General features: G+C 44.1%; 1 protein-coding gene across 1 annotated transcript in view; it reads left to right on the top strand.

Moving 5' to 3' along the window:
• AK4 (adenylate kinase 4) overlaps nucleotides 1-25,906 on the top strand; it is a 91,007-nt gene that overhangs the window by 62,346 nt on the left and 2,755 nt on the right. Inside the window, exon 3 of the mRNA XM_036756196.1 lies at nucleotides 21,899-22,071. Coding sequence (XP_036612091.1) covers nucleotides 21,899-22,071 — 173 coding nt within the window. The remainder of the gene's footprint in view (nucleotides 1-21,898; nucleotides 22,072-25,906) is intronic.

Genomic DNA, 25,906 nt, shown 5'->3' with positions numbered 1-25,906 from the left:
GGTCATTTAGCCCAAGCCCTTCTTTTTACAAATGAGGAAGCTGAGGACCGATGTCACGCAGGTAGTGAGTAACGGAACCAGAGTGGGAACCCGGGTCCTCCAGTTTCAAATCTAGCACTTTGACCCTCTGCTTGGAAGATTCTTATGATGAGGCTTGTTTGGCCTCAGAAGTAAGAACTTGGAGGATTGGATGGAAGTTTCAGAAAGGGAGATTTGAGCTCAAAGTAATATTCCAAAATCTTAGAATAATTTGAACCACCTCCAAGAAAGTGATTTCCAAACTTAATGTAGGGACTCATCCTCCTTCCTATAATATTTGTTTACAAAATAATTTTCATGTCCTCCTTGTTGAAGAAACCAATCTCTGGAAAGAATTTTCTTTAGTCAGATTTTATTCATACAAAATTAAGAATTTATTGTAATTTTCATAATACAAAACAAAGATATATCTTTCTGAAATCCTTCCAAGCATTCACATTTACAGCTTATAAAATAACCATAGTGTTATTAAGGCGCCAACTACGCATGATTTTTTAGAGCAGTGTCCCAAAACATAGTGTCACACACATATTGCTGCTTGTAATCATTTTTCAACCACAAATGGAAATTGATATTTTGTCTTTATAATAGCTACAGTAGAAAACTCTTTTTCTCATAAATTGGATTGTAAAGAATGGTAGTAAACGTGTGTTGCTTTGTTTGATAAAGCAGAAACATCTTTATTCACCCATAAGTTTTTCAGGTTCAAATGTTTTTTTTTTTACTCCTCCAGCGAACTATCACAAGTTAAGTCTGTCTTCTGCTCCGTCAAATGGAATAAGATCAAATATTTCCTCTTTACCTATGACTAATGAGTTCCTTATCCATTCATATTTAGAAATAACAAGATCTTAAATTTTCTTCTATTTTGTTTGAAAAGCAGATATTTTTTAAATTGGCAAGCATATACCACCATTATTTTGTATAATTATAACTAATAAATTCAGTCTCTTTTTTTCTGAATCATAGAATGGATTGAAGGACCTTGCATAGATTACATTGAGTACTTAATTTTTAAAAATCCACCTAATATGCAAATTACAAGAGATTTTTTAAAATGAATTCACTCCATTTTAAAAATTGTTGCCAAGAAAAATGCCCTCTTCTTAAGCATGAGGAAGTAGTTTAGTTTTCAGTAATATAAAAGTACTTTATTCTCTTTGCTTACATAGTCACACAGGTTTTCAATGATTCTTTTAACAGATTTTTTAATGAAATTGATTGCTATGTGAAAAACCACATAGATACAGCACTTATTAAACCAGTGTTCATACCTCCATTTTATCCTGGCGTCAATCAAGCTCTTTCATTGTAGACTTTAATACAGAGCTTCCTTACTATATCATTTTTGAAAAAAATCTCTACATGTTTTGGGGAATTTTCTTTTGCTGTTGCTTCAGTTTCAGTAAGTATGCAAAGTAAGAAACCTGTACTAATATTTCTTTCCCTAAAAACATAAGCATTGAGGCTTACCTTTTACCTCATTACCTTTTCCCCCAATGATATCTTTCTCCTCCTTTGCCAGTAAGCCATTCTTTCTAACAATCAACAAAAAAGCAAGAGGTGACATTTATTAACACATCTACTAAGTCTGTCAGTGTTCCATCCACACCCATAGTCCTGTGTGGCTGCAAAGAAAGGAGGGAGGACCACTTTTCTCATCTCTTCTTTGGGACCAAGCTTGGTCATCACTTGGTCACAGTACCTAACATCTGTTTCAATAGCCTAATAGTACACATGTAATCCAACAAGCATCTTAAACTGCCCTTGGTGCTTCATTCAGTTCCGATGCAAATTAGGGAGATGTTGGTTTCTCAGCTAATTGATTTCAGAGGTCTTAAGACAGAAGGATAATTCTTGGCATGGTATTATCTGTAGTGGGAGCTATATGAAATTGCTTTTCACAGTATCAGTAGCTGCAGGTAGCAAACAAGTAGTAAGTGTTTCTACTTTTGAGGAAGACTTTACACTTAATAGTTCTTTATGCAACTTTACATGATGCAAGAAATTGTTTTCATGTTGGAGACATGATATTTTTCAAAGTTTGGGTTTATTTATTAAAAGCATCTAATTTTCTCCAGAAAATTGTCTTTCCAGCATATTTAGTATACGCTATTTGGGTACATATATGTAGCTAATTTTTGTTTGTTGTTTTTGTAGCTAATGCATTCATACAAAATAAATACAGTGGTTGTTTTTCTTCTCCATCAGTAACAGGGCTTATGAGTCCTAGTATTTGGGATCATATGTGCCTCTATCTTTCCCAAAAGTTATTGTAAGGCCAGAAGTCATCAAGCAGAGGTTAGATGTCCAAGTGTTGAGCATATTGCAAAGGGGATAATGGTTCCAGTGCCTTCCCTCTGCAAAGGGGATAATGCCGAGAGGGTCTTTTGATGATTTGCTTCCTTGGACTTCATTTTCTTCCTCTGTAAGACAAACAGGTTGATGAGGCTGCCCTTTAAGGACCTTCCTAGCTTTAGACATGATGAGCCCAGAAGGCTTAAATAAACATTTGGTAATACAGAGGCAATTTGTCAGGAGGGAACAAGTGAAGGGGCTGCCAGCCAAATGGACAAGTTGGGATGATTAAGGTGATGGAGATCACTGGCTGTCCCATATGACATCTGTTGACATCTGGAACACAGTGTTACTTGGCATGTTCTCTACCTGTACAGCTTCTGCTGATAAAAACGTATGTGAATTTGAGTAGAAGATTTAGGTAGTTATAAAAACATGAAAAATTCATGTAGGTGTGGTAAGCTTGGCACCTGAGGGGAGAGACAATCAAAATAAAAGTCCTATTCAAGTACTATTAGTGGTGCTTATCAGTAATAACTGTGAAGAAAGATTGCTGGCCCTGCTGCTCTGGTGGAGATAGTGTGAACTGTGGCTAGACCAGGCCAGGGTGAAAAGAACAGTCATGTGCAATGAAGCAATTATCTTCTCAATAATAAGTTATGGTGATGTCTTTTATAGTCCTATCTTAGTAATTTCTGGAAATATCCACCTGTCTTCCCCCACCAAAAAAAAATGAGCCTTCTTTTAGCACAAAAACAGTTAGAACAGAGACCTCTGGTTCAGTGACCCAGCACCTCTGCTGAGAGCAAGGAGGTGGTATTTGTTTTGCAGAAACACTAATGGATTTTTACCTCCTTAAATCATTGTAGTCATTCTGTATATTGTTTTTCTGGGTCTGCTTTCTTTGCTTTGTATCAGTTCATAGATAGACCTTCTTGTGTTTCTCTGAATCCCTCTTATTTTTCCGAGTTATTTCTGAGTCAAGTCAACAAGCATTTATTAAGCACCCACTGTGTAGCAGGTACTATACTAAGCATTCGGATACAAAAAAAGGGACAAAAATAATGAAATAAATAGAAATAAGCCCTGGGCCTGTGGTCAAGGAACTTACAGTCTAATGGGGGAGAGAACATGCAAACAAATAAGATATAGACACGATAAAGCAGATGTTATCTAAGAAGGAAGGCACCAGCCGCTAGCCTCAAAGGGCTGTGGGGAAGGTTTCTTTTAGGAAAATACCTCCCAGATGCTCATTTCTTCTACCCTCAAAATACCCAGTATTTTTTTTGTACATATTTGCACGTGTGTGTTGTTTTTCCCAATAGAATGTAAATTCATCGGAAGTGAAAATTATTCTGTTGTTGTCTTTGTATCCCAGGAGTCTCCCAAATGGCTTAGCACACAGTAGGCACTTAATAAATGTTTGTTGATTGCTTGTCCTTTGTTGTTGCCCAGTTACTTTCCGTATTTCATTCTTATTTCATAGCCTATTCATCCAGCCCCCAATCAAAGGACATCCATCCTCCTCCAATTATTTGCTACCCCAAAAGTGCTGCTCTGAGTATTTGGGTGTCATTCAGGACTTCTCTTTTTTGCCTCTGGCTTCATTAGAGTATGTGTGTCCAAGGGATCAGTTCCTGAGTCAGAGGGCATGGATAATTTAGTTTCTTTTCTTGCATAATTCCAGCCTGAAATCCCAAATGGTTGTGATTATGTTAGTAATCTCTAGACTGAATGGCGGCTATTTATGGTGTTTGGGGCAGCTTGCAGCCTAGGCTTTCCAAGTAGTGTTTACCAAGGGTTTAAGAAAATGACCATCCTCGCTCAGCTTTTGGGAAGACGTGGGGACCTGTCCTTCAAGGGGGCCTTCAGTTTCTACCAAGTCAAGCTCTTATTTCCTGTCCTGGAGTGGGTGTAGGTCTCTGGCCCAGCTCCCTCTCCCTGGAGTGAATGCTCTCTGAATTAGAAAAACACAAGCGTTTTCCTTCTCTCTTCCCCCTCCATTGTCCCCACTTGTTGCTGTGGCACCTCCTGCTCAAATAGCCTTGGAGCTCTTGGCACTGGTGGGCAAGTATAGTGCCAAGGCCAGAGTGTTTCACTCAGGGGGAGGGAGGACCCAAGCCAAGAAACTGCACCGTGGAGCCCTGGGAAGTCGACACCTCTTGGTACCAAAGACATATTGCTCTGGAACTTACAAAATGGCCCTGTTAATGTATAGTGCTTGAAATGTGATCTCTTTTCATCCTCACCACAAAACTAGGAGGTAGATGCTCATATCATAAGTCTCCATTGTATAGATGAGGAAACTGAGGCCCAAAGAAGTCAAGGGATTTTGCTGGTGATCAAGTAACAAGTTTCTGAAGGCAAGGCAAGTAAGTAAAAATTTATTAAGCACCTACTGTTGCCAGATACTTTGCTAAATACTGGGAATACAAAGAAAGGCAAAAAACAGGTCCTACCCTCAAGGAACTCACAAGCTAATGGGGAGACAGCTTACAGATCACTACACACAAATACAATACATATTTATATGTATAGGATAAATTGGAGGTTATCAACTAATCCCAACTCAAATCCCACCTTCTACAGGAAGCTTTCCCCAACCCCTCTTAATTCCAGTGCCTTCCCTCTGTTGATTATTTCCTATTTACCTTGTGTAGAGCTTTCTTTGTATACATTTTTTTGCCTTTTCCAGTAGATTGTAAACACCATGAAGACAAGGACTATCTTTTGCTTCTTTTTGTATACTTAGCATTCAGCACAGTGCCTGGCATATAGAAGGCACTTAATAAATGTTTATTGAAAGATGTGCATAGGTAAATACTATAGGCATTAGTTTCTCCCTTTTGAAGATGATGAAGGCCAGGTGACTTGCTCAGGGTCACTTCCTCAACGTAAATCCAAAGCAGAAATGGAACCCAACTCTTCCTCTCAATCCAAAAAGGGCAACGGCAGAGCCTTGGAATCAAGACTTCTAGTCATTACAGCTGGAACCATTGGCTCAGATTTAATTTGTGCTCACCATCCCAGTTTGGTGTATGACGTAGACACCGGCAGCTCCTCTAGGTCTGTGGTTCAGGTGGCTGCCATTGCGTTGGGCTGGGAGGTACATCATGGCGTCATGGAAATCTGAGGGTTGTAATTTCCATCGTAGCTCTTCCCCCAGATCAGCCAGCAATTATGCATCTACTGAATACAGGCCAAGAGGTAGCCTTGGCCTTGGAGTTAGGAAAATGTGGATTCAGTTCCTGCCTCTGACATGCATTAGATGCACGACCCTGGGCAAGTTATTTCACCTCTGTGGGGTCCTAGGTGGTTCTTGGAGACTAGAAGTTAATTACAGGAAAGACTGCCTCGCTCGGGTGTTGACTTTACAGCCCTTTAGCTCCTTATGCCAGTGGAATCACTCGTCCTGAGCAAAAAGGAGAGAAGTTGTCAAGACCCAAGGCTTCTTCTCTGATCCTCAGTTTCCTCACCTGTAAAAGAGGAGAATAGATAGATGGACACTTCCCAGCCCCAAATCCCATCTAAAGTGGGTGTTCTGGGGGTTGGCTGGGGAACAGTCAAAGTTCTTTAGTGACAGAGGAAATAAAATGTCCTGTGCCCAGTAGTTATTAAGAGACTTTTCCTCTCAGCAAGTCTTAAGTGCCCTGGCATCCTCAGCAGCCTGGCTTGGGAGAAGGTTATTCTAACATCGAAATAAAGGAGCTAGAACGTAGTCATTATTCCCGATGGCCCCCTTAACTATTAGAATAATGTATGTTTTAGGAGGCAGGATAGTGTATAGAGGGCCAATCCTAGAGCAGACAGAGATCTGGGTTCTAGCGCTTCCTCCGACACATGCTGACTGTGATGTCTTATGCTCCCCACCCCTGCCCCAAGCCCTAGGATGTCCCTTGACCCCTCCTGGTACATCCAGGCAATCCTGAAAGCCTGTGAATGAAGAGCCAGTTGCCTTTCTAGATTGGGAAAGTGAGTTTCCTTTCAGGGAGTTTGGTATGCCAGTAAAATCTCAGCTGGTCCAGAATCAGACCGAAATCAGATCTGCCCCTAAAGAGGTCAGAGTTTGTTTGTTCTTTAAGATAAAAATTCCTCTATGAGGCTGTGAAAATAATTCCTAGTTCACCTATCACTGTGACTGCAGAATACGTAAAATATGTAACTTGTTTGTCTCTGGGGAGAAGGTTGTGCAAAGGGCTGGAAGTTGGAGGGAAGCAGGAAAGAAAAGATGCAGCCCCCTCCATCACTATAGGGTCATAGGAGTTTGAAGTTTCCAAAGCCCAGAGAGGGCATCCCCCAGAGAGGAAGTGGCAGGGCCTGGATTCAGACTCCCATGACCCTGTCACTCCAGGATCCAGCTCAGGTTCAGCAGAGGGTGGCCAGTTTTCCTCTGCTTTAACCAGGTGCTGTGGTCTTATGACTTAAGTGAACATGATGGCATCATGCCCGAGGGAGCCTTTATTTTAACTTTCTCATTTCACTTCTGTAATTGCTCCTTCTGACTCCTGGCTGTGATTCTAGGGAACAGTCTCTGCCCCAGGTCGCTTCTGGGTATGTTTATCTTCGAGTGCCACTGGCAGGGGTGAGGCAGCGGATGCTGTGAAGGAATGTCATCTCCAATCCGAGATTCTTCCTCTGAAAAGCATTTCTGAGCAGTCCTTGTCAAGGTCTTTGTGAGGGCTTCTGAAGGGAGGGGAGAAAACCTTCCACCTCACCTCCACATTCAGCTTCTTTCTGAACTCAGAAAACACTGGAGAGCAGGGCAAGACCAGAAATACAGAATGTGCCGGGACAGGGTTCTCCTCAGCCAAGGCTCCCTGACCTGTGCACCAGGCTGCTGGAATCCCGCAAGGCACATGATCGATCGTGGGATGTCAAGGCTGGATGAGGGCTTGTGAGGGGTTATAGAAGGTGGGCAGGGGTCCCGAGGAGGGGTGGGGCATCACTGTGCTGCTTAGCCTGCAGTTTAAAATGGCCCGTTTTGTGCCAGATGATTTGACTAGGCAGCTGCCAAAGTTGGGGCTGTACCTAAGTGAATGAACATCTCTCAGTCTGCAGAGGGCCAACATGAAAGACTTTGGCTCTAAGCCATGAGGTCTTTACCTAACCTGGGTGATTTTATCTCCATCTATGTCGATAGGTGGCACAGTGGTTTGGATTCAGGAATACTCCTCTTCCTGAGTTCAAATCCAGCCTCTGACACTTCTAGCTGTGTGACCCTGGGCAAGTCACTTCACCCTGTTTGCCTCCTTTTCCTCTTCTGTAAAATGAGCTGGAGAAGGAAATGGCAAACTACTCCAGTGTCTCTGCCAAGAGAACCCCAAATGGGGTCATGAACAGTAGGACATGATGAACAATTTAAATCAATATATAGATTGATTGATAGATATCTCATAGATATCTAGATTGATAGATGATCATAAATATCTAGATTGATAGAAATCTAAGTTGATGGATGGATGGATGGATAGATGGATGGTGGATAGATGGATGGATAGATAGATAGGTGGATGGACGGATGGATAGATGGATGGACAGATGGATGGATAGATGGACGGATGGATGGATGGATAGATGGATGGACAGATGGATAGATAGATATCCTTGAAAGGGACCCGCAACTTTAAGAAAATTATGAATAGAGAAGGTGGAAGGAAGGTAGAAGGCTACTCTGCATCTGTTCATTTAGTGTAGAGCTGGTTATAAAACTCTCATTTTAGGAACTCTCAAGTGGCCTGGGCTGTGGCCTCGCTTTCCCCCCTGCCTGTGGCTCTCCTACATGTGGAATGAAAATAAATTATGGGAAAATGAGTATGCCGTTATCCCTTGTTTTGTGGAACCTTTATTTATGGAATTTTAGCTTGCAGGAGTGATCAAAGTAGGAAGCTATAAAGATATAGAGGTTTAAGAACAATTTGTGAATGTCAGTCCATTCGATGCTCACACCAACGTGTGGAGGGAGGTGCTTTTTATTATCCTCATTTTACGATTGAGGAAACTCAAGCAGACAGAATCGAAGTCATTAAACTTGGGTCTTCTTAGCCTTCAATCTAGGGCGCGTTCCACCTGGTGCCTGGACTAGGGGCTTTTGCATTCGTGAGATGTTTCTAAGTAAAAATAGTAATAGTGAATTTATGGGATCTCATCTGAGCCTCTCCAGTAGAGACTCATTGTACAAATGAGGAGACCGAGGCTCAGAGGAGTTCAGGGATCGGCGGCTGGAAGGCACCAAGGTCTTCTGGCCCAAACCCTTGACTTGACAGATGAGGAAACCAAGTGAATGAGATGTGAAGTGATTTGCCCATAATCACGTAATTATGAGATGCTTGAGAGATGGAATTGGAGGCTGGTGCTTCTTGACTCCAAGCCTGGCCCTCCATCCACTGGTGTTGGCATTAGAGCACTTGGGTTCAAATCCCAGATACTCTACTTAGTAATCTGTGCAACTGTAGGAAACTCATTTAACCTCTTTGGGCCTCCATTGCCCTATCTGTAAAATGGGAGAAGGAACTCGACTGAATGAAGTCTAAGGTGGCTTCTGCCCGGGCATCCTGTGATTTTGTGACTTCTTAGAGTGCCAGATGTTTCCCTCAATATTGCCCACCCCTGTTCCTGGTCCCTTCTCCCTGAGACTACCTTTCCTTTACACTGTACATATTTTGTATGAAGAGTCATTTGCAGATTGTCTCTCTCCATTAGATTGTAAGTTCCTTGAAGGCAGGGGCTGTCTTTTTGCCTTTTTTGTGTCTCCAGATCTCAGCACAGTGCCTGGCCCATAGTAGGCTCTAGTGAATACTTGTTAATTGACTGCTCCATAAAACGATTGAAGGGACCAAGACAAATCATGTGCTTCAGCTCCTTCCTGAAGACAGAGGCGTTGCTCTCCTCATTTTTGCATAGGAGGTGATAGAGGTCATGCTGTGTGAATAATTTGCTTTTCTTTTTCTGTCTGAATTCTGCTCTATGGCATCAACTACTGTTGAGCACCATTGCTCGCCACTGACCTCCTTTGGGGGTGAATTTTCTTCTTCTTTTTTACTTCTCTGTTTCTTTTTTGGCTCTTTTTCCTCTGTGACCTGTAGATTCTTGTTCTTGGCCATCTTTCCATCTCTCTGCATTCTCTTTGGGGATATCATCCGCTCTCATGTTTTTATCGATCATTTCTATGCAGAAAACTATTAGATTGTCATCTTCTTCCCAAACTTCCCTTTCTCATTACCAACTCCCTGTTAGACATTGGTCATCTCGACAGTCTGCTCTGTCTCAGCTGCGAGCATTTTCCTTGTCTGTCCTCAATACCTAGAATGCTTTACTTCATCCTCTCTACCTCCCGGCTTCCCCGAAGTCCCAGCTGAAGTCCCAGCTTAAATCCCACCTTCTACAGCAAGACTTTCGCAATCGCTCTCCGTTCTGATGCTTTCCTGTTTATCACACATGTGGCTTGTTTGTATGTTGTCTTCCTCATTAGAGTATGAGCTCCTTGAGATCAGAGCTTACCTATTGCTTTTCTTTGTATCTCTAGCATTTAGCACAGTGCCTGACGCATAGTAGGCCCTTAAATGCTTTTTGACTGGCTGGCATTTAAGGCCCTGCATGGTATATCTCTAACCCACCTTTTTTGTCTTTAATTTTCTTCTCCCTTTCATTTGAGCTGTTTTTTATCCAAACTGAGCTCCTCATCATTCCAGCCCCATTTCTTCCTCTCTCACCTCTATGTATTTATACATGTCAATTCTCCCTGCTCTCCCCCCACCCATTCCTGCAATGGGACTGTCCATCCTCCCTTGATTCCCTTAGATGAAGCATGCCACAGAGGCGTGATGGAATAGTGATAGACCTGAGTGCTGGGCCTTTCTTGTGATCCAGGGCAAGGCTCTTAATTACTCTGTGTCTCAGTTTCCTCATCTGTAAACTGAAGAGTTTGTACTCAGTGCCTTCTAAGATCCCTTCTAGCTCGATCATCTGAGTCTGTGGTCTCTCGAGCTATACATTTCTGGCTTGCTTTAATAATTTGAATCCTAATAAAAGGTAGAAAAATGAACAAGAAATATTTGGACACCTATCAAGCTGGTTGCTGAAACAAAAGTCATGGAAACCTTGAGAGGAAGCAACCGGATGCCCCCTCTTGAAATTTGGGGTTGAGAGGAAGTGGAAAGCTGAAGTGTCATCTGACACATTGGCCGAACTTTGGCAGGGTCAATTTTGACATATTCAGAGGAAGATTGGTAGGATCCATTGGACTAAATGGGGCTAGGGGCGGCAGACTAGGAAGGATCGCAAGGAATCTATCAAGAATGTTTCTCTGTATCTTCAAATTTTACTTGTGAAGAAGAAAGGGGAGAGTTGTTTACAGAAGCTGGTGCAGATGCATGGGGAGCTTGCCAACCAAGGTGTATTTTTAAAAAGATCCGTATGGAAGATGGAAACAAGGGCCATCAATCGGACAAGTTTTTGCTAAGTGATCACTATATAATAGGCATTGTCCTAGCTGCTCTCGATACCAAAAAACAAAGGACAGGGGACAAATACAAGGTCATAGCCTGGTACACAGCATGTACTTCGAGATTAAGATTGGGCATGCTGAAGTTGGGATTGAGCTGATATTGGGGTGGGAAGTTAAGGACAACAATCATTTTCAAGCTATAGTAGAGAAAAGAGGAGAATCAGAAGACTGAGTAGGGCTGCTGTGGGGGAGGGTAACATATGAAAAGCTAGAGAGAAGGTGGAACTTAGCCACCTGATATTTTGCCCGTGTTCTCTTGGGCAAGGAGAATGGCTTTTGGACAGAAGAAGTCACAACTAAAAGGGATATTAGCAGTTGATTTAAAATGACCCTGTAACTTCCGTATATTCATTGTATTTCTGTGTAGAATAAGGCTAATTCTTCTTCCATGTGACACCTTTCAGATACTTGAAAATGGTCATCATGCCCTCCTTGGGTCTGCTCTTATCCAGATTGAGCAGCTAACTTAGTTCGGTCAACCACTCTCTTTTCCCCAAACCTTTTCTTAATGAGATGGTTCCCATCTTCTGTGTTTTGTCAATATCCTTAGAATAAGTATCCCAGACATGGCCAAACTGGGCCTAAGAACAACAGGACTGCCACCTCCTTTGTCTTAGGATTTTGTTGTTGTTCAGTCATTTCTCAATCAGGTCTGACTCTTTTTTCTTCTATAAAATGAGAATACCTGCACTTCTTTACTCTTCGGATTACTGGGAAGAGAAGAATACATGGGACATTTATAGTACTTTGAAGCTTCGTAATTACAGGCCCTGGGCCTTGTCTTCTGATGTGTCACCTAGCACACAGAGTTTGGCCACTTTTGGCAGATGATTACTAAATGTTTGCTGGATTTAATGAATGAGTCCTTATTCTGCCTTGGAGCTATGTCCTTTCCAGACAGGCAGCTCAACCAAAGTTCTTCCATCTTCATTTAAAGAGCTCTTAAAAGCCTACCTTAATGCCATTTTTGATTAATGGAAGCCAACCAAAGAATTTCCCCAGCTCACTCTTCACCCCCAGCAAATACACCTGCCCTGCTGCCTTCAAATGGCAAGTTATCTGTGTCTTTCTTAAATATGACCTGTGTCCCAAGCCATTCTAGGCATGGTTGCCTCATTAATCTTCCTAATGCTGTACAGGCCCAATCATGTCACTGACGTGGTCAGGCTGTGGGTGGTGGATTCCCAGCATTTACCAACTCAAGTCTTAAGCTCCTTAGCCTGGCACACAAGGGCTGGCTTTGGGAGTGAGAAAAGATTTGGGTTTGAATTCTCTCTCTGACACGTACTAGCTGTGTGTACGCGTGCCCAGAGTTTAACAACATAGTCACACATGGATTGAGTCCCTAGTTGTGGGCAGCGCACCAAGATCCGTAGGGATTTGAGGCCTCAACATTTGAGGCTGATCATGGCACTGCCCTATTGCAATGACCCTTCCCACTCTCCTTGGAATCTTTCTCATCATTCTCTCTTACATCTTTCATAGCCACAATTCTCATGCCCATTCTCCCCGTCTCGCCCAAGTTCATATCTTCAAAACTTGAAATTTAAGGTTTAACATTTATTTTTGCTGAATTCAGTAAAATTGAGGTTTGACCTTAACCTATTGTGACCAGAGTCACAGCATCAAGGTATCTGGGTCATCTCTCACATTGACTTCAAAGCCCACCTGGACACCACACAGCCTGAAATCATTCTCCAAGTTAGGAGGGGAATCTCCCTTGCCTTCTCCCTCCTTCCCTTCTCTCTCTCAGTTACTTCACATTAATTAGTTTATACTCTGTATTTTCTTACTGCCTTATTTGCTGTTTTTTCTGCCCCTTGGTCCAGTGGAAGCCTATGAGGGCAGGAAGTTCTTTATATTTATCTTTGTCTACCCTCCATAGTGCCTGGCACATTTGCTGTTGTTCAGTCATTTCAGTCATGCCCACCTCTTTGTTAAAAAGCTAGGGCCTGATAAAAAAAATAAAATGAGATAAGAAGTATAAATGTAAAAAAAGCTAGGGCCTGGAAAAGGTGAGGTGGGTGCTCGAAATCATATACCAGTTAGTGGTAGAGTTGGTGTTGTGTGTAGGTCTTCTGACTCTGAAGACCAGTGCTCTCTCCATGGCATGGTGCTGCCTAAGGGAAAAAGAGATGTATGTATAGGACAAACTGTGGCATGTGCTTAGTAGGAATGTGAAGTGCTATGAGAGATCAGTCAATCAGTGAGCATTTATTAAGTGCCTACTATGTGCCAAGCACTGTGCTAAGCTTTAGAGATACAAAAAGGGAAAAAAGGCAGAACCTGCCCTCAAGAAGCTTATAAGCAAATGTTGGAGAAATGAGGGAGAAATTGCTTCAAGCTGGGGAGATTGCAGATGGCGCCATGGAGGAGGTGGCTGTGCCTTGAACAGTGGTTCCGTAAACAAGATAATGACTGGATTTGTCTGGAAAGAGTATTATTGGATTTGAGTTAGTGAGGAGATATTGACCTAAAATGGCTTCATACTACTAAAAAGAGGCAGCATTTATATAGAGTATTAAGGTTTAGATTGAGAGTTAGAAGGTATCTCAGAGGCCAACTAGCCCCCCTCCCTTCATTTTGCTGAAGAGGAAACTGAGGCCCCGGGGTCAAGTGACTTGCTCATGGTCCTACATATCACAAGTAGGATTTGAACCCAGGACCTGCTGATTCAATAGCCACTGCTTTTTACACTGTACAGTAAACCACCAAGGCCACTGGAACCAGAGAGACTTTTAGGTGGTGGTTTCAATAGTCCAGACGAGAGAGTATAAGGGCCCAAAATAGAGTGGCAGCATTGGGAATCGAGAGGAGGGGACTATGGGAGAACTGGTGAGGTGGGAGGTGGCACACTGTTCTTTCTTGGTGAGAAATTGGACATACTAAGGGAAAGAGTGGGGTCAAAGATGACATTCGATTCAGCAGATTTTTTATTGATTTAAATGCTAATTATTTAGTGATCTCAACTCCGTGTGGTTTCAGAGATGTTCTCCTGAGAGCAAAGGATCCGATTCAGGTTCTGGGATATGGAGGAAAAAAAAACTGAAGAGCTAAGATCAACCTTCAGTGGCCCCCTGTTACCTTAAGGGTAAAAATAGGACTTCTCTTAGGTGGCATTGAAAGCCTTTCACAACCTTTTCAATTTAGATTTTTTAGGTTTATTCTGTATATTCCGCATCACTCACACCATGTTTCAGTGTTTAGGCTCAAAGGCCTTATGTGTGGCGGACACTGTGGCAGACTCTAGAGATACGAAGAAAGAGAAAGGCAGTTCATGTCCCCAAAAAGCTTACTTTCTCTGGGGGGAGAAACATGTACGTATGTGGGCATATAAAAACATGCATGTATATATACATAACACACATATACATTGTATGTGCATATGCATATGTGTGTGTATACACATATACTTATAAATATGGGGGAGAGAGAGAAAGAAGAGAGATGGAGATATTGAACGTGAGTGAGTATCATGGGGGGGTGGGAGATCAGAAGGCATCTCATGTCAGAGGCAGCATTTGAACTTAGTTTTGAAGGAAGTTAGTGATTCTAAGATGCAGAAGTGAGGAAAGAGTGTTTGCAGGCGTAGGGGACAACCAGGGCCAGGGTGTGGAGGCAGGTGATTGACTGCTGTATGTAAAGACCTTGGCTGGACCAGAAAGTAACAAAGAGGGAGTGATGCGTACTAAGAATGGGAAGTGAGGCAAAGATTCTTATTATGCATCACTCCCTCTTCATGTACTTTCTAATCCAACCAAGCCTTTACACACAACATTCAATCTCCTGCCTCCACACCTTGGTCCTGGTTGTCTCCTGTGCTTGAAAATACTCTATTAAAAGCTGAGGAAGACCTGTGTACGTGGGCTGTCTTGTCAGATTTGGATATCAGCCTGGTACTCACTGAACTTTCTGGTCTCTCTCCATATTGCATCATAGGACCATTTTCAGATCTCTTCCGTGTTGCAGTACTAAAGGTAATCCTTGCGGTGTTTAGTCATCTTGGGACATGAAGATTTACTCCGTAGCTGTGTGATGTGGCAGCAGGAAGACAAGAGCTTCAGCTACATGAGGGCATAGGGTCAAGGACTAGGGAGGTGATTGTCCTGTTTTTCCCTGGTCGGATGACAACTGGGCACCATGGCGCTTAGCACAGTGCCCAGCACATAGTAGGTGCTTAATAGATATTTATTGACTTGTTGACTGACAAATTTTAGGAAGGGCACTGATCAGATGAATTGTGTCCCAAGGAGGGCAGAGGAGAGGACGTGATGATGTTGGCAGACTTCCCAAATGAAAGATTTGTTCTGCTTGGTCTTAGAAAGTAAAACCAGGGTTCCCGATCTCTGAAGGTCAGACTCATTTTCTTTTTTACACCAAGACTTTGGAGAGACTGGAGATGAGTTGGAAACACAATCCAAGGAGCTATGAGTATGGCTGGGAGACTAGAGGCTCTGAAAGCCCATACGGGCAATCATACCAGGCATCAGACCCTAACACTGTGTATGTCAAGGGTGCCTGCAAAAATAATGGAAGAAAAGGAGCGCAAGGAGGTATTGGTGTCTTCTGGGGACCCAACCATCGTCTAAACATAAGTAGTACACGTTCTGGACGACAGACAAACCAAGGAGCATCATTAGAAGCAGCTACCAAAGTGATCGAGCAAGCAAAGGCCCAAAATAAGGACATACTCACTGTGTACACAGATAATCATCTTGTCACCAAAGGCATGAATGAATGGATTCACAATTGGAAAGAAAATGGCTGGAAAACAAGTAAAAATAAAGAAGTAGTCCACAAAGACCAATTCGCTAAGCTGGATACTATGACTCAGGACATGAATGTTGAGTGGAAGTATGTACCTGCTGGTTCGAAAGTTGAAGGCAATACTGAAGCTAAAAGATTAGCCAGAGAAGCAACTAGAAAGAAGTGAGAAGACTCAATTAATACTTTGCAGAGGGTGAAATTTAAAGTGTTACTCTTTTTAGTCCTGCAATATAATCTCCAAATCAATCTCTTTACCCTTCTCCCCCTCTTGTGTTGTAGCTGTCTTCCATGACTATATTTGTTTAGCTATGTGCTATTTTAATTTTTCTTCAATAATATGAACAAAATACTATATTTTATACTATAAACATGCTGTAAACAATTATAGAAATTGTTCACATGTAGTACTAATTAGAGTAGAAATTATTATAAACATACTCTAAACAATTATAGAAATTATTCACATGTACTACTAATAAAAGAAAGGCAGATTCCTCGTCTCTGTCATATCCAACTGAACTCTGATGTGCTCAGCTCTTACCCTAAACTACCTATAAGCTAATCCAGACTGCTATCTAAAGATGCCTGTCTGTGCCATGCAATCTGCCCCTCTGGTGCATTCTTATGACTTTTAGGAATTAGAACTTTTGAAAGTCTTTTCATTTACCCAGCAATTGAACTCTCTAATAATATGTTGTCTCCTCCCCCACCCCCTGCCAAAGTGTGAACTTGACCATAGACTGTCTTTCCATGGTTGTCATCCATCCCCAATACTGAGCTTAGTAGGAATTCACTAAATGTTTTTTCATTAAAAAAAAAAGAAAGTAAAACCAGGATCATCGGGGGTAGGAGGGAGGAGCTGTAAAAAAAGCCCATTTAGGCTTGGAGTTGCGTCCAGAGCTGGAACATGGAGGTGCTGCATTCTTCCTCAGGGATGATCTTCACATTAAACCTGGATGACCATGTGAGGATGTGGCCAGATAAGTTTCCTTCACATATGGGTTGGATCAAATGGCCAATGATGTCCCTTCCGACTCTGAGAGTCTAAGATTCAGAGACTTTTTAATTGGTGACCTGGGGAGAAGACATCTCCCCTTCCTTTCTCACAGATTAGTGGGTCTCACTCTGTGCACTTTCACTACAGAAACCCTGTTCTAGCTGGCTTCCTAAGTAAGATTCAAAGTGCATTAATGGAATGTATCCATAGAGCTGGAATCCAGTTTCCATGGTAACAGGGGGACCTGGGGTGAGGAATATTACAAAATAAACAAGGGACATATAGTCAGTATTAGAACTGGGGGGGGGATGTTTGGATGAGGAAGTAGATGATCTGGCAGAGAGGGAAGGAGACAGACTTCTAGTCCAAAGTTAAACAGGGTGATTCCCTCCGCAGTGGAATGTCTGGTCCTTGCAGCTCAAAGGTGGCACCCAGAAAGCATGAAGCTGAAAAATAAACAGTGTTGTGTCTGGTAAACAGATTCGTGAGAGCCCCTCCCTTTCCCCTGCCAATCAGAAGGGTCTTGAGCTCTGAACAAGGAAACCTTGCTTGAAGACAAAGGAGGGACTCGTGGTTTCTCCTTCCACACTTAGGGAAACAGAGACTGTTCCATTCCTGAAAGAATTCTGGCCACCCAAGGCTTAAATATTCCGAAGGTCCTTTAAAGGGTTGATTGGTGATAATGGAGGTATATGCAGTTTCCTTGGTAGAGGGTAAGCTCCTTGGGGACAAGGACTGCCTCATTTGTGACTCCTGTGAAATGAAGGGCTTAGACTGGCTGTGGCCAGCCATGAATAGATGATCCTTTGCTCCCTGTGGTCTTAGGAACTCCAGTGCCTGACACATAGTAGGCACTTAGTAAATTCTTCATCGGTTGATTAGTAGAATGTAAGGCCCTTGAGGGCAAGAACTGTTCATTTTGGGGTTTGTGAGCCCAATACCTGGAGTAGTGCCTGGCATATATTGAGCAGCAAGTACTCGATAATTAATCAATAAACGTTTATTAGGCACCTACTGCGTGTCCGTGTCTGGCACTGTGCTAAGTGCTGGGGATACAAAAAGAGACAAAAGTCCTTGATTGATTAATAGAGTGTAAGCTTCTCTAGGGCAGGGAGCTTTTCATCTTGCTGTTGTATTTCCAGTGCTTGGTACAGAACAGGTGCTTAACAGTTTACTTGTTGAGTTCATGTTCTGGGTACAAAGTAAGCCCTGGGGTTGCTTGCGTAGAGTTTCGTCATTTGGAACATGTGAAAAGACTCTGGAGGGTCCGCACGGCTTACAAAATCAGGATGTGAGTTCATTTGACTTTCAGAGCATCTCGGCTGTGTGACCTGGGCAAAGAACTCGGCATCTCAGAGCTTCCTCAGCTGTAAAACAGACATGAGAATACTTGTGCCGGCACTGCTCACTGTCGTTGGGAGCAAAGGATTCTGCTGGGTGTATGATAGAAATGGGCCTTGTTATTGTTTAAGCTCATTAGACAGTGATTTCTCCACCTTATACATACTTCCTGAAGTCCTTTATCCTTCCCCACTCAAGGATTTGGAAGCCGTGTCTGCTGTTTTTAAAAGCACGTGGTATTTGGATTAAAATCCCAAAGATGGGCCCAGATCTGGTCCAGTTGCCTTGTTCAGAGGTATAAACAATAAACAGTTCTTTGAAGCTAGATGAAGGTGGCACCATTACCTGTTAAGCGGGTCGAGGACATTTTCCCGGGAAAGGAGCTGGGATTATAAGGATTTTAAAAGAGGGGGTTCTGTTTTTGAGCCAGGGAAGGGGACAGCATTCTAGGTAGATAGAACGGTGTTTGTAGAAAGTGTCGACTGAAAGTCCAGAGAGTGAGCATGGGGCGCCGGCCTTGAGTGAGCGCGCCTGGCTTGTAGACCAGCTCCGCCGTTCCCCAGACTTAGGAGGTGGGCGAATTGTTGCATTTCTCTGAGCCTCCGTTTCTGTAAAATGGGAATGATACCTGATAGCGGAAAGGGGAAGATGATGACACGGCGGATGGGCCGCTGGCCTTAGAGTCTGGGAAAGCCGGGCTCACATCCTGCTCCCATGCTTAGTGGCTGCGTGACCTTCGGCGAGGCGTCTGAGCCTCAGCGTCCTCATCCGGGCCTCCCTCACAAGACGCTTTGTGAGCCGTGCCGCCTTATTCAGATATCGTGGTCGTTGTTTCTGGTGTTTCCTGTTAGCTCTTCGGGTCCTAGATGTTAAGCTGGAAGGGGCCTTGGAATCCAAGTCCCGCATTTTACAGATGAGGAAAAGGGTCGCACCGTTGTTTGGAGGAGGTGCCCTAGCACCGTATAGATGTGAGCTGTTGGCGATAGTAATTAATAGCAGGATTAGCATTTTCTCAGAATAGATGAGGATTCATACGCAGTGATGATGGCATTGGCCTTGGTCAGAGGGGCGGCTTGGGACAGTAGAGGGAGCGCTGAAACTGGAGTCAGAGGACCTGGGTTCTCATCCTGCCTTTGACACTTAAGGGTTTTGCGCAGATCGCTTCTCACTGGGGTTCAGTTTCCCCGTCTGTAAAGTGAGACGGTCGGCCTTGTTACCTTCCAACTCTAGACTGGCGGACCTGTGATTCCTAATACACATCTGGACTGTTGTGTTGTGTTTAGGAGTAGGAAGACCACATTTTATGAAGGATATTTAGCCGCTGGAATGTTCCTATTGAGAGTTGATTCAGAAGGTGAGGGGCTGTAGACCAGGAGATGGTTTGTGTCCCATACCAAAACTGCACTCCTCCTCCCTTATTCTGCTTCTTTGAACCCCTTGTTTTGATCCTCCCCACAGAACCTTGATTCCCTCCAGCTTCTCATGTCCCTCCCCCTGCCAAGTCACCTTGTGCCTCTTTGCTTGTACATATATATACATATGTATGTACATGTATGCTTACATATGTTTGTGTCGTCTCTCTTGAGTGCTGCACTTTTATCTGTGTGTCTCCAGCCCCTAATAATGCCTGCTACGTATTTGGGGCTTAATAAATGCCGTTGATTGATAGGCTGATCTGTTTAGGGAAGCAGGGTGATACTGTTATCAGGCTTATACCCCAAGAGATCAAAGAAGGAGGAAAAGGTTCCATGTGGATAAAAATGCTTTTGTACTCTTTCTGTGGTGGCAAAGAACTGGAAACCAAGGGTGTTCTCTTCAGCTGGGGAGTGGCTGACCACATTGTGTCATTTAGTGCTGTTGTGCCATACGAGATGACGAAAGCGAAGGTTTTGAGAAATCCTGGAAGGTTTGGATACACTGATGAAGGGCTGGAGTGAGCAGAACCAGGAGTCAATTAGCATCTGTTATGTCAGGCACTGTGCTAAGCTCTGAGAATGCAAAGAAAGGCTAAAAACCAACAAACAGTCTGCTCCCAAATCACAGACTAATGGGGGGGAGGTGCATGCAAACAACTATGTACAAACAAGCCATGTTGTTGTTCAGTTATATCTGACTCTTTGACCCAGTGGATTATTTTTTTTCATGGGATTTTCTTGACAGAGATATTGGAGTGGTTTGCTATTTCCTTCTCTGGAGACTAACTTTGGGTGGGAGGGAGTCAGTGCTCTCTCCACTGTGACCTGGTTTCATTGAGCTAGACAAGTCCCTCCTCCACGAGAAAGCAGTGACCCAGGAAGGGCTTTTTAGGCAAACAGGAATTGATTGACTTGCCCAAAGTCACACAGCGAGTAAATACCAGAGGCTGAATTTGAACTTGGGTCTTCCTGTCTCCAGGATCAGCACTGTATCTACTTTGCCAACTAGCTGCCCCCACAGACAAGATAGACAAGACAAACTGGAGTTAATCTCAGAAGGAAGGCACTAAGATTAAGAAGAACTGAGAAAGGACAGTTTGAACAGTGCCAACCTTAAGAACACAGATCAGTGGATCGGTAGTGGCGCATGTTTTCCACCTCCTGATAGAGAGGGGATGAAAGGTATTGGGGGAGGGGAAGGGCTGCAGAATTGTTGAGGGAAGCAGGGTGGTTTGTCTTGACTTAAGAGTTCACGGCTGCCTGCGGGTATCGGCAGGGCTGATGCAGAAGAGCCATCACCTCGTTCCACCTGCCCAAGAAGGCAGAGCCCTCGCCAGGGGAGAAGTGCCAAGAAACAACCATTGGCTGGATATAAGGCTAAACTATCCAACGTCAGGGTCCCTAGAAGAGGATCGAGCTCCTGTGGGAGCGAATGATCTTCCCTCATAAAGAGGCACAAGATCATTGATTTAGAGCCGAGAGGGACCTTAGCGCACTTCAGATATATAAATGAGGGGACTAAGGCACAGAAAAAGCTAAGGAACAGCCAGAATATGTCAGGATTTGAACTCAGACTCCTTACTCCGAGTCCAGTCCACTATGTCATGAAGCCAAATGGCCATTTGTAGATGAGTTAAAGGTATCCACACTAAGGGACAATTTGGACTAAAATCATCATCATCAATATTAAGATTTATTAATTAATAAATTTTATGTAATAATTTATGAAATGACTTAACAATTTAATAATAGTGGTAGTAATAATATTAGCTAATATTTATGTGGTGCTAGTTATGTGCCAGACGCTGTGCTAAGCACTTTACAGTAACCCCGGGAGGTAGGGTCTGTTATTAACCCCATTTCACAGATGAGAAACTGAGGCAGGCAGAGTTTATGTCACTTACCCAAGGTCACACCGCTAGTAAGTGTCTGAGACAGGATTAGAACTCAGGTCTTCCTGACTGCAGTCCCAGTGCTCTCTCCACTCCCTTTCTCACATTCATCACTTGGGGATTGAGAACTGGAATGGATCTTGGGGGGCATCTTGTCTCTCCCTGCCCAGTTTTATCCAGGAGGAAACTGAAGCCCAGGAGGATTTTGTGATTTTTTTTTTTCCAGGAGCCCCGGGCAGACCTGAGCACTGGACCGAGGTCCTGCCAGCTCTGGACACGGCCCCCTTCCTCTGTACCACATGTCACCTCTGAGTTTCTAGGCTTCTTTCATGGGCAGCGTCTGACCTCCTGCTATTTCCACACTGGCGCAGAGCTCTTATGGGGGTGGCTCCAAAGTGCACAAAATGCTGGGCCTGAAGTTGAGAGGACCTGAGTTCAAATCCAGCCTCAGACATTTACTAGCTCTGTGACCCTGGGAGGGTTATTTCTGTCTGCCTCAGTTTCTCATCTGTAAACTGGGGGCACTGGTAGCACTCACTTCACAAGGTTTTTACCAGATTTGAGTATAAGATTTGTAAATTGGTATGCAGTAGGCACCAGATAAATGCGCATTCCCCCTTCCTCTGTGTCTGCCTTTTGTGTTTAGGCTTTCCTCGAACGTTAACACAGGCTGAAGCGCTGGACAAAATCTGCCAGCCGGACCTCGTGATCAGCTTGAACATTCCATTCGAGACGCTCAAGGACCGCCTGAGCCGGAGGTGGATCCATCCCCCAAGCGGGAGAGTCTACAACATGGAGTTCAACCCCCCTCAAGTGCAGGTAAGGGAGATGGATGCTGCCAGTCTGTGCCCATCAGGGGTCACTGGGCTAGAGCCAGGCTCACCATTGTACAGAAGAGGAGACTGAGGCTGCGGGAAGCAGGCGGCTGGACAGTTTAGTCCATGCCTCTCATTTTACAGATGGAGAAACCGAGCCTCTGATCTGGCCAAGGTCGCGTGGGTATTGGACCCAGGTCTTCAGACTCCAGGGTCTGCTTTTAACACAGTGCCGCGTTGCTTCCTGAAAGACCGTTCCAAGTAGCTGCCATCTAGCCTGACCTGGCATCTGTCTCTTGAAATAGCAAATAGATCATTCTATTGTGAGCTCCTTGTGGGCAGGGACTTTTTCTTGCCTCTTTTTGTATCCCCAACGTTTACCACAGTGCACAAAGCCAGCGTAAAACAGGCACTTCATGTTTATTGATTGATTGGAATGCCATTGGGTACACTGAGCTGCTTTGAAATTATAATGGAGTAAAAGTAAGACATTAGAGAGGGGCAGCAGATATAGCACCAGGCCTGGGGTCAGGAAGACTCATCTTCGTGAGTTCAAATCCAGCCTCAGACTCTTACTAGCTGTGTGACCCTGGGCAAGTCACTTAACCCTGTTTGCCTCAGTTTCCTAATCTGTAAAGTGAGCAGGAGATGGAAATGGCAAAACCACTCCAGTAAATGTGCCAAGAAATCCCCAAATGGGTCATGAAGAGTCAGACACAATTGAAAACAACCGAACAACAACAAAACAGGACGTAGATTTTCTCTCCTTTGCTCCCATGTCACATTTATGGCCATCACCATATTCTCTTTGGCATTCTCCGTCTCTGTCTCTCTCTGTCTTTCTCTCTGACTGTCTGTCTCTCTGTCTCTCTCTGTATCTGTCTGTCTGTCTGTCTCTCTCTCTCTCTCTTTCCCTCCTGCTCTACCCCCCTCTCCCTCCATGTCCCTCTCTCTTCTCTCCTCCTCCTCCTCTTCTCTCTCTCTCTCTCTCTCTCTCTCTGTCTCTCTGCCTCTCTCTCTCTCTCTCTCTCTCTCTCTTTCTCTCTCTTTCCCTCCTGCTCTACCCCCCTCTCCCTCCATGTCCCTCTCTCTTCTCTCCTCCTCCTCCTCTTCTCTCTCTCTCTCCCCTTCTCCTCTCTGTTTCTGTTTTCCTCTGTCTCCTTGTCTGTCTCTCTCTGTCTCTCTGCCTCTATGTCTCTCTGTCTGTCTCTCACTCTCTCTGACAGAGCATTATCATTGTTCTCCGTGCTGTGTTTTTGGAGCCCTCTTCAGCCTTATTTTGGGTGTGTTTCCTTTCCCCCTAAGGTTCGCTTTCCTTGTTCACATTTGTAGCCTTGCTGAGTTTCTTTCCTGCGGTTTTTATTCTCAGATTTCCTTTCATCCTCCGGGTCATGATTCTCTCTATAACTTGAATGCTTTTAGGGATTGTCTCCCTTCTAAAGAGCTTCCGCGTCATTACTGCCTTGTGTAGCTCACAGTCAGGGCCCAACCAGACAGCAGTCCTCTGTGAATCCACATGTTTCTTGTGTAAACGTTCTAACGGCCATGTCTTCGAAGAGACCTCCTTGATTCCATTTCACTCTTCTTCATTCTAGTCGTTCACGGTTTCCTCTTCTTGTCCCGCACTGTGGCTGGTCTCTTTTTGCTGACCACCGCTAGTTATGTCTCTGAAATCTCCAAGCATGCCCTCAGCACTTTCTTTCTGCTTCCTTGGTCTCCTGGTCACAGTCTGCTCTGTTCTGTCCTGAAAGATTAAGACTTTATGGCTGAAAGGAGAATTCCAGCGTCGTCGAGGGTTGTTGGTCTTTCTTTGTCACGGATGTGGAAGACCAGAACATTGTCTCTGTGGGCAGTTCATCACCAGCTCGTCATCAGTTACCTTTGGACAATGGTCCTCCGCTGTCCAACTCGGAATGTCCTTGTGTTCTTCAGAATGACAGATTGCTGCTGAGATATTTATGGATCTGATTCTTTATTCAATTACAAAAAGCACTGACTTGGCTTTCCTCTTGCTCCCTGGCCTGGTATTACATGGAAGCACTCCCAGAATTTTTGCCCAGCGTAGGGGAATCAAGGAACTCAATCTTCCTTGGTCAGTGTCGGAGAGGGCAAGAATATTACTTCAGATTGATTTTAAGCACCTTTTTCTCTGAAGTGCTACTCTGTGATTTCATCCTGGCCTCTGCCAGTGGGCCCGAGCTCGGGGCGGGGGGAAGGGGGGTGGGGCTCTCCTGTGCTGGGCAGGCTCTGAAGATGGCCCTGGCAACAGACAAGGAGGATCCATCACTTACTGGTGAAGTTTTTGCCATGGTGACCCAAGAAAGTGCACAAAAGATAGAATGGCCCCTGGTCCTTTGAAGCCTCCCTCCTTTTCATCAGTACCAGTAGGGGAAGGGGGGAGTAGAGTACTAAGAATCATGCAGATTTTAGGAATAAATATAAAGTAACAATAACATTATAAATAGGAATCTGACTTTTGGCAGCTGGGTGGTACAGTAGATAGAACGCTGGGCCTGGAATCAGAAAGACTTGAGTTCAGATCTGGCCTCAGACACTTAGTAGCTGTGTGGCCTTGGGCGGGTCATTTAACTACTATGTGCCTCAGTTTCCTCAACAGTAAAACGGGCATCTCCTTTCAGCCAGGGTTGTTGTGAGGATAAATGAGATAGTACTTGTAAAGCGCTCAGGGCAGTGTCGGGCACAGAGTAGGCATCGTAAAAATGCTGGCTATTTTTATTTTTCAAATTATTGTTTTTGTGGCCGTTATATTCCTAATGTGAGGTCCAGTGACCAAAACCAGTGCATACTTTTGAAAAAATGGAATCATATTAATCTTGACATTAAGAGACAAAAATGAAGTTTCTGCTAAGCAGAAAGGTGGTGTACAGGTACCTGAGGTAGGATTCACACTCGGGTCTTCCTCCCTTCAAATCCAACATGCCACCTACTGTGTCACCAAGAACCTCTGGTGACAGTAGAATAAGTTACAGTGACCCTGCAAGTTTTCAGCCCTTCCAGCTTTGCAGGGTTTTGGATACACTGAGTTACACAAAAAAAAACCATACAGCATCCCTAGTGAGTGGCCACTGAGTCTGTGCTTGAAGACGCCCACAGAGGGCAAACCTGCCCTTTCCTGAGGCAGCCATTCCACCTGGGGACAGTTCCAGGGCTTAGCACGTCCTCCAGCCTAAATCTCCACCTTGCACTCACAGTTTCTAATTCTGCCTGTGGAGGTCAAGCATGCCCTCCTTCTGTTGCAAGCCTTCTGAAGCACAGCTCTCATTTTGTGCCCACCGATGCCCTCCCGAGCTCTTTCCCTAGGCCAGACATCCCCAGTTCCTTCTTCTGTTTATGGTCTTCATAAAGCAAAGCCATCTGTCTTCACCATTTCCCACCAGTAGCTGTAAGTTCCTTGAGGGCAAGGCTTGTTTTGTATTTATCTTTGTATTCCCCACACATAAGAGAGTCTCTGGGATATGGTAGACTCTTAGTTCTTGTTGATGGAACGAATTGAAAGTCACCCTCCTCCTAGTGGCCCCCACCTTACTAGTACCCTTCCTAAAATATGGTGCCCAAGACAGAGAGTTTCTATCAGTCGCTGCCTTGGTTATGTTAAGCTGTGAACTAAAAGTCCTCTTTATCCAGGTCCCTGGAACCCGAGGTTTGGAGAAATCTTGGGTGGGCATCACTACTGATTCCCATTCTCATAAAACCGGCCCTATCCCTGTACTCCTCCCTTTATCTCCCAGGCCTACGTGCTCTCATCAGTGCATAGTCATAGAATTGATGCCAACGTCACGGCTGCACAGGGTGGATCAGTGGATCAGGCCCCTTTAACC

The sequence above is a fragment of the Trichosurus vulpecula genome, chromosome 4 (assembly GCF_011100635.1).
Source record: "Trichosurus vulpecula isolate mTriVul1 chromosome 4, mTriVul1.pri, whole genome shotgun sequence".
NCBI lineage: Eukaryota > Metazoa > Chordata > Mammalia > Diprotodontia > Phalangeridae > Trichosurus > Trichosurus vulpecula.
This window is presented reverse-complemented; position numbering and strand designations above follow the sequence as displayed.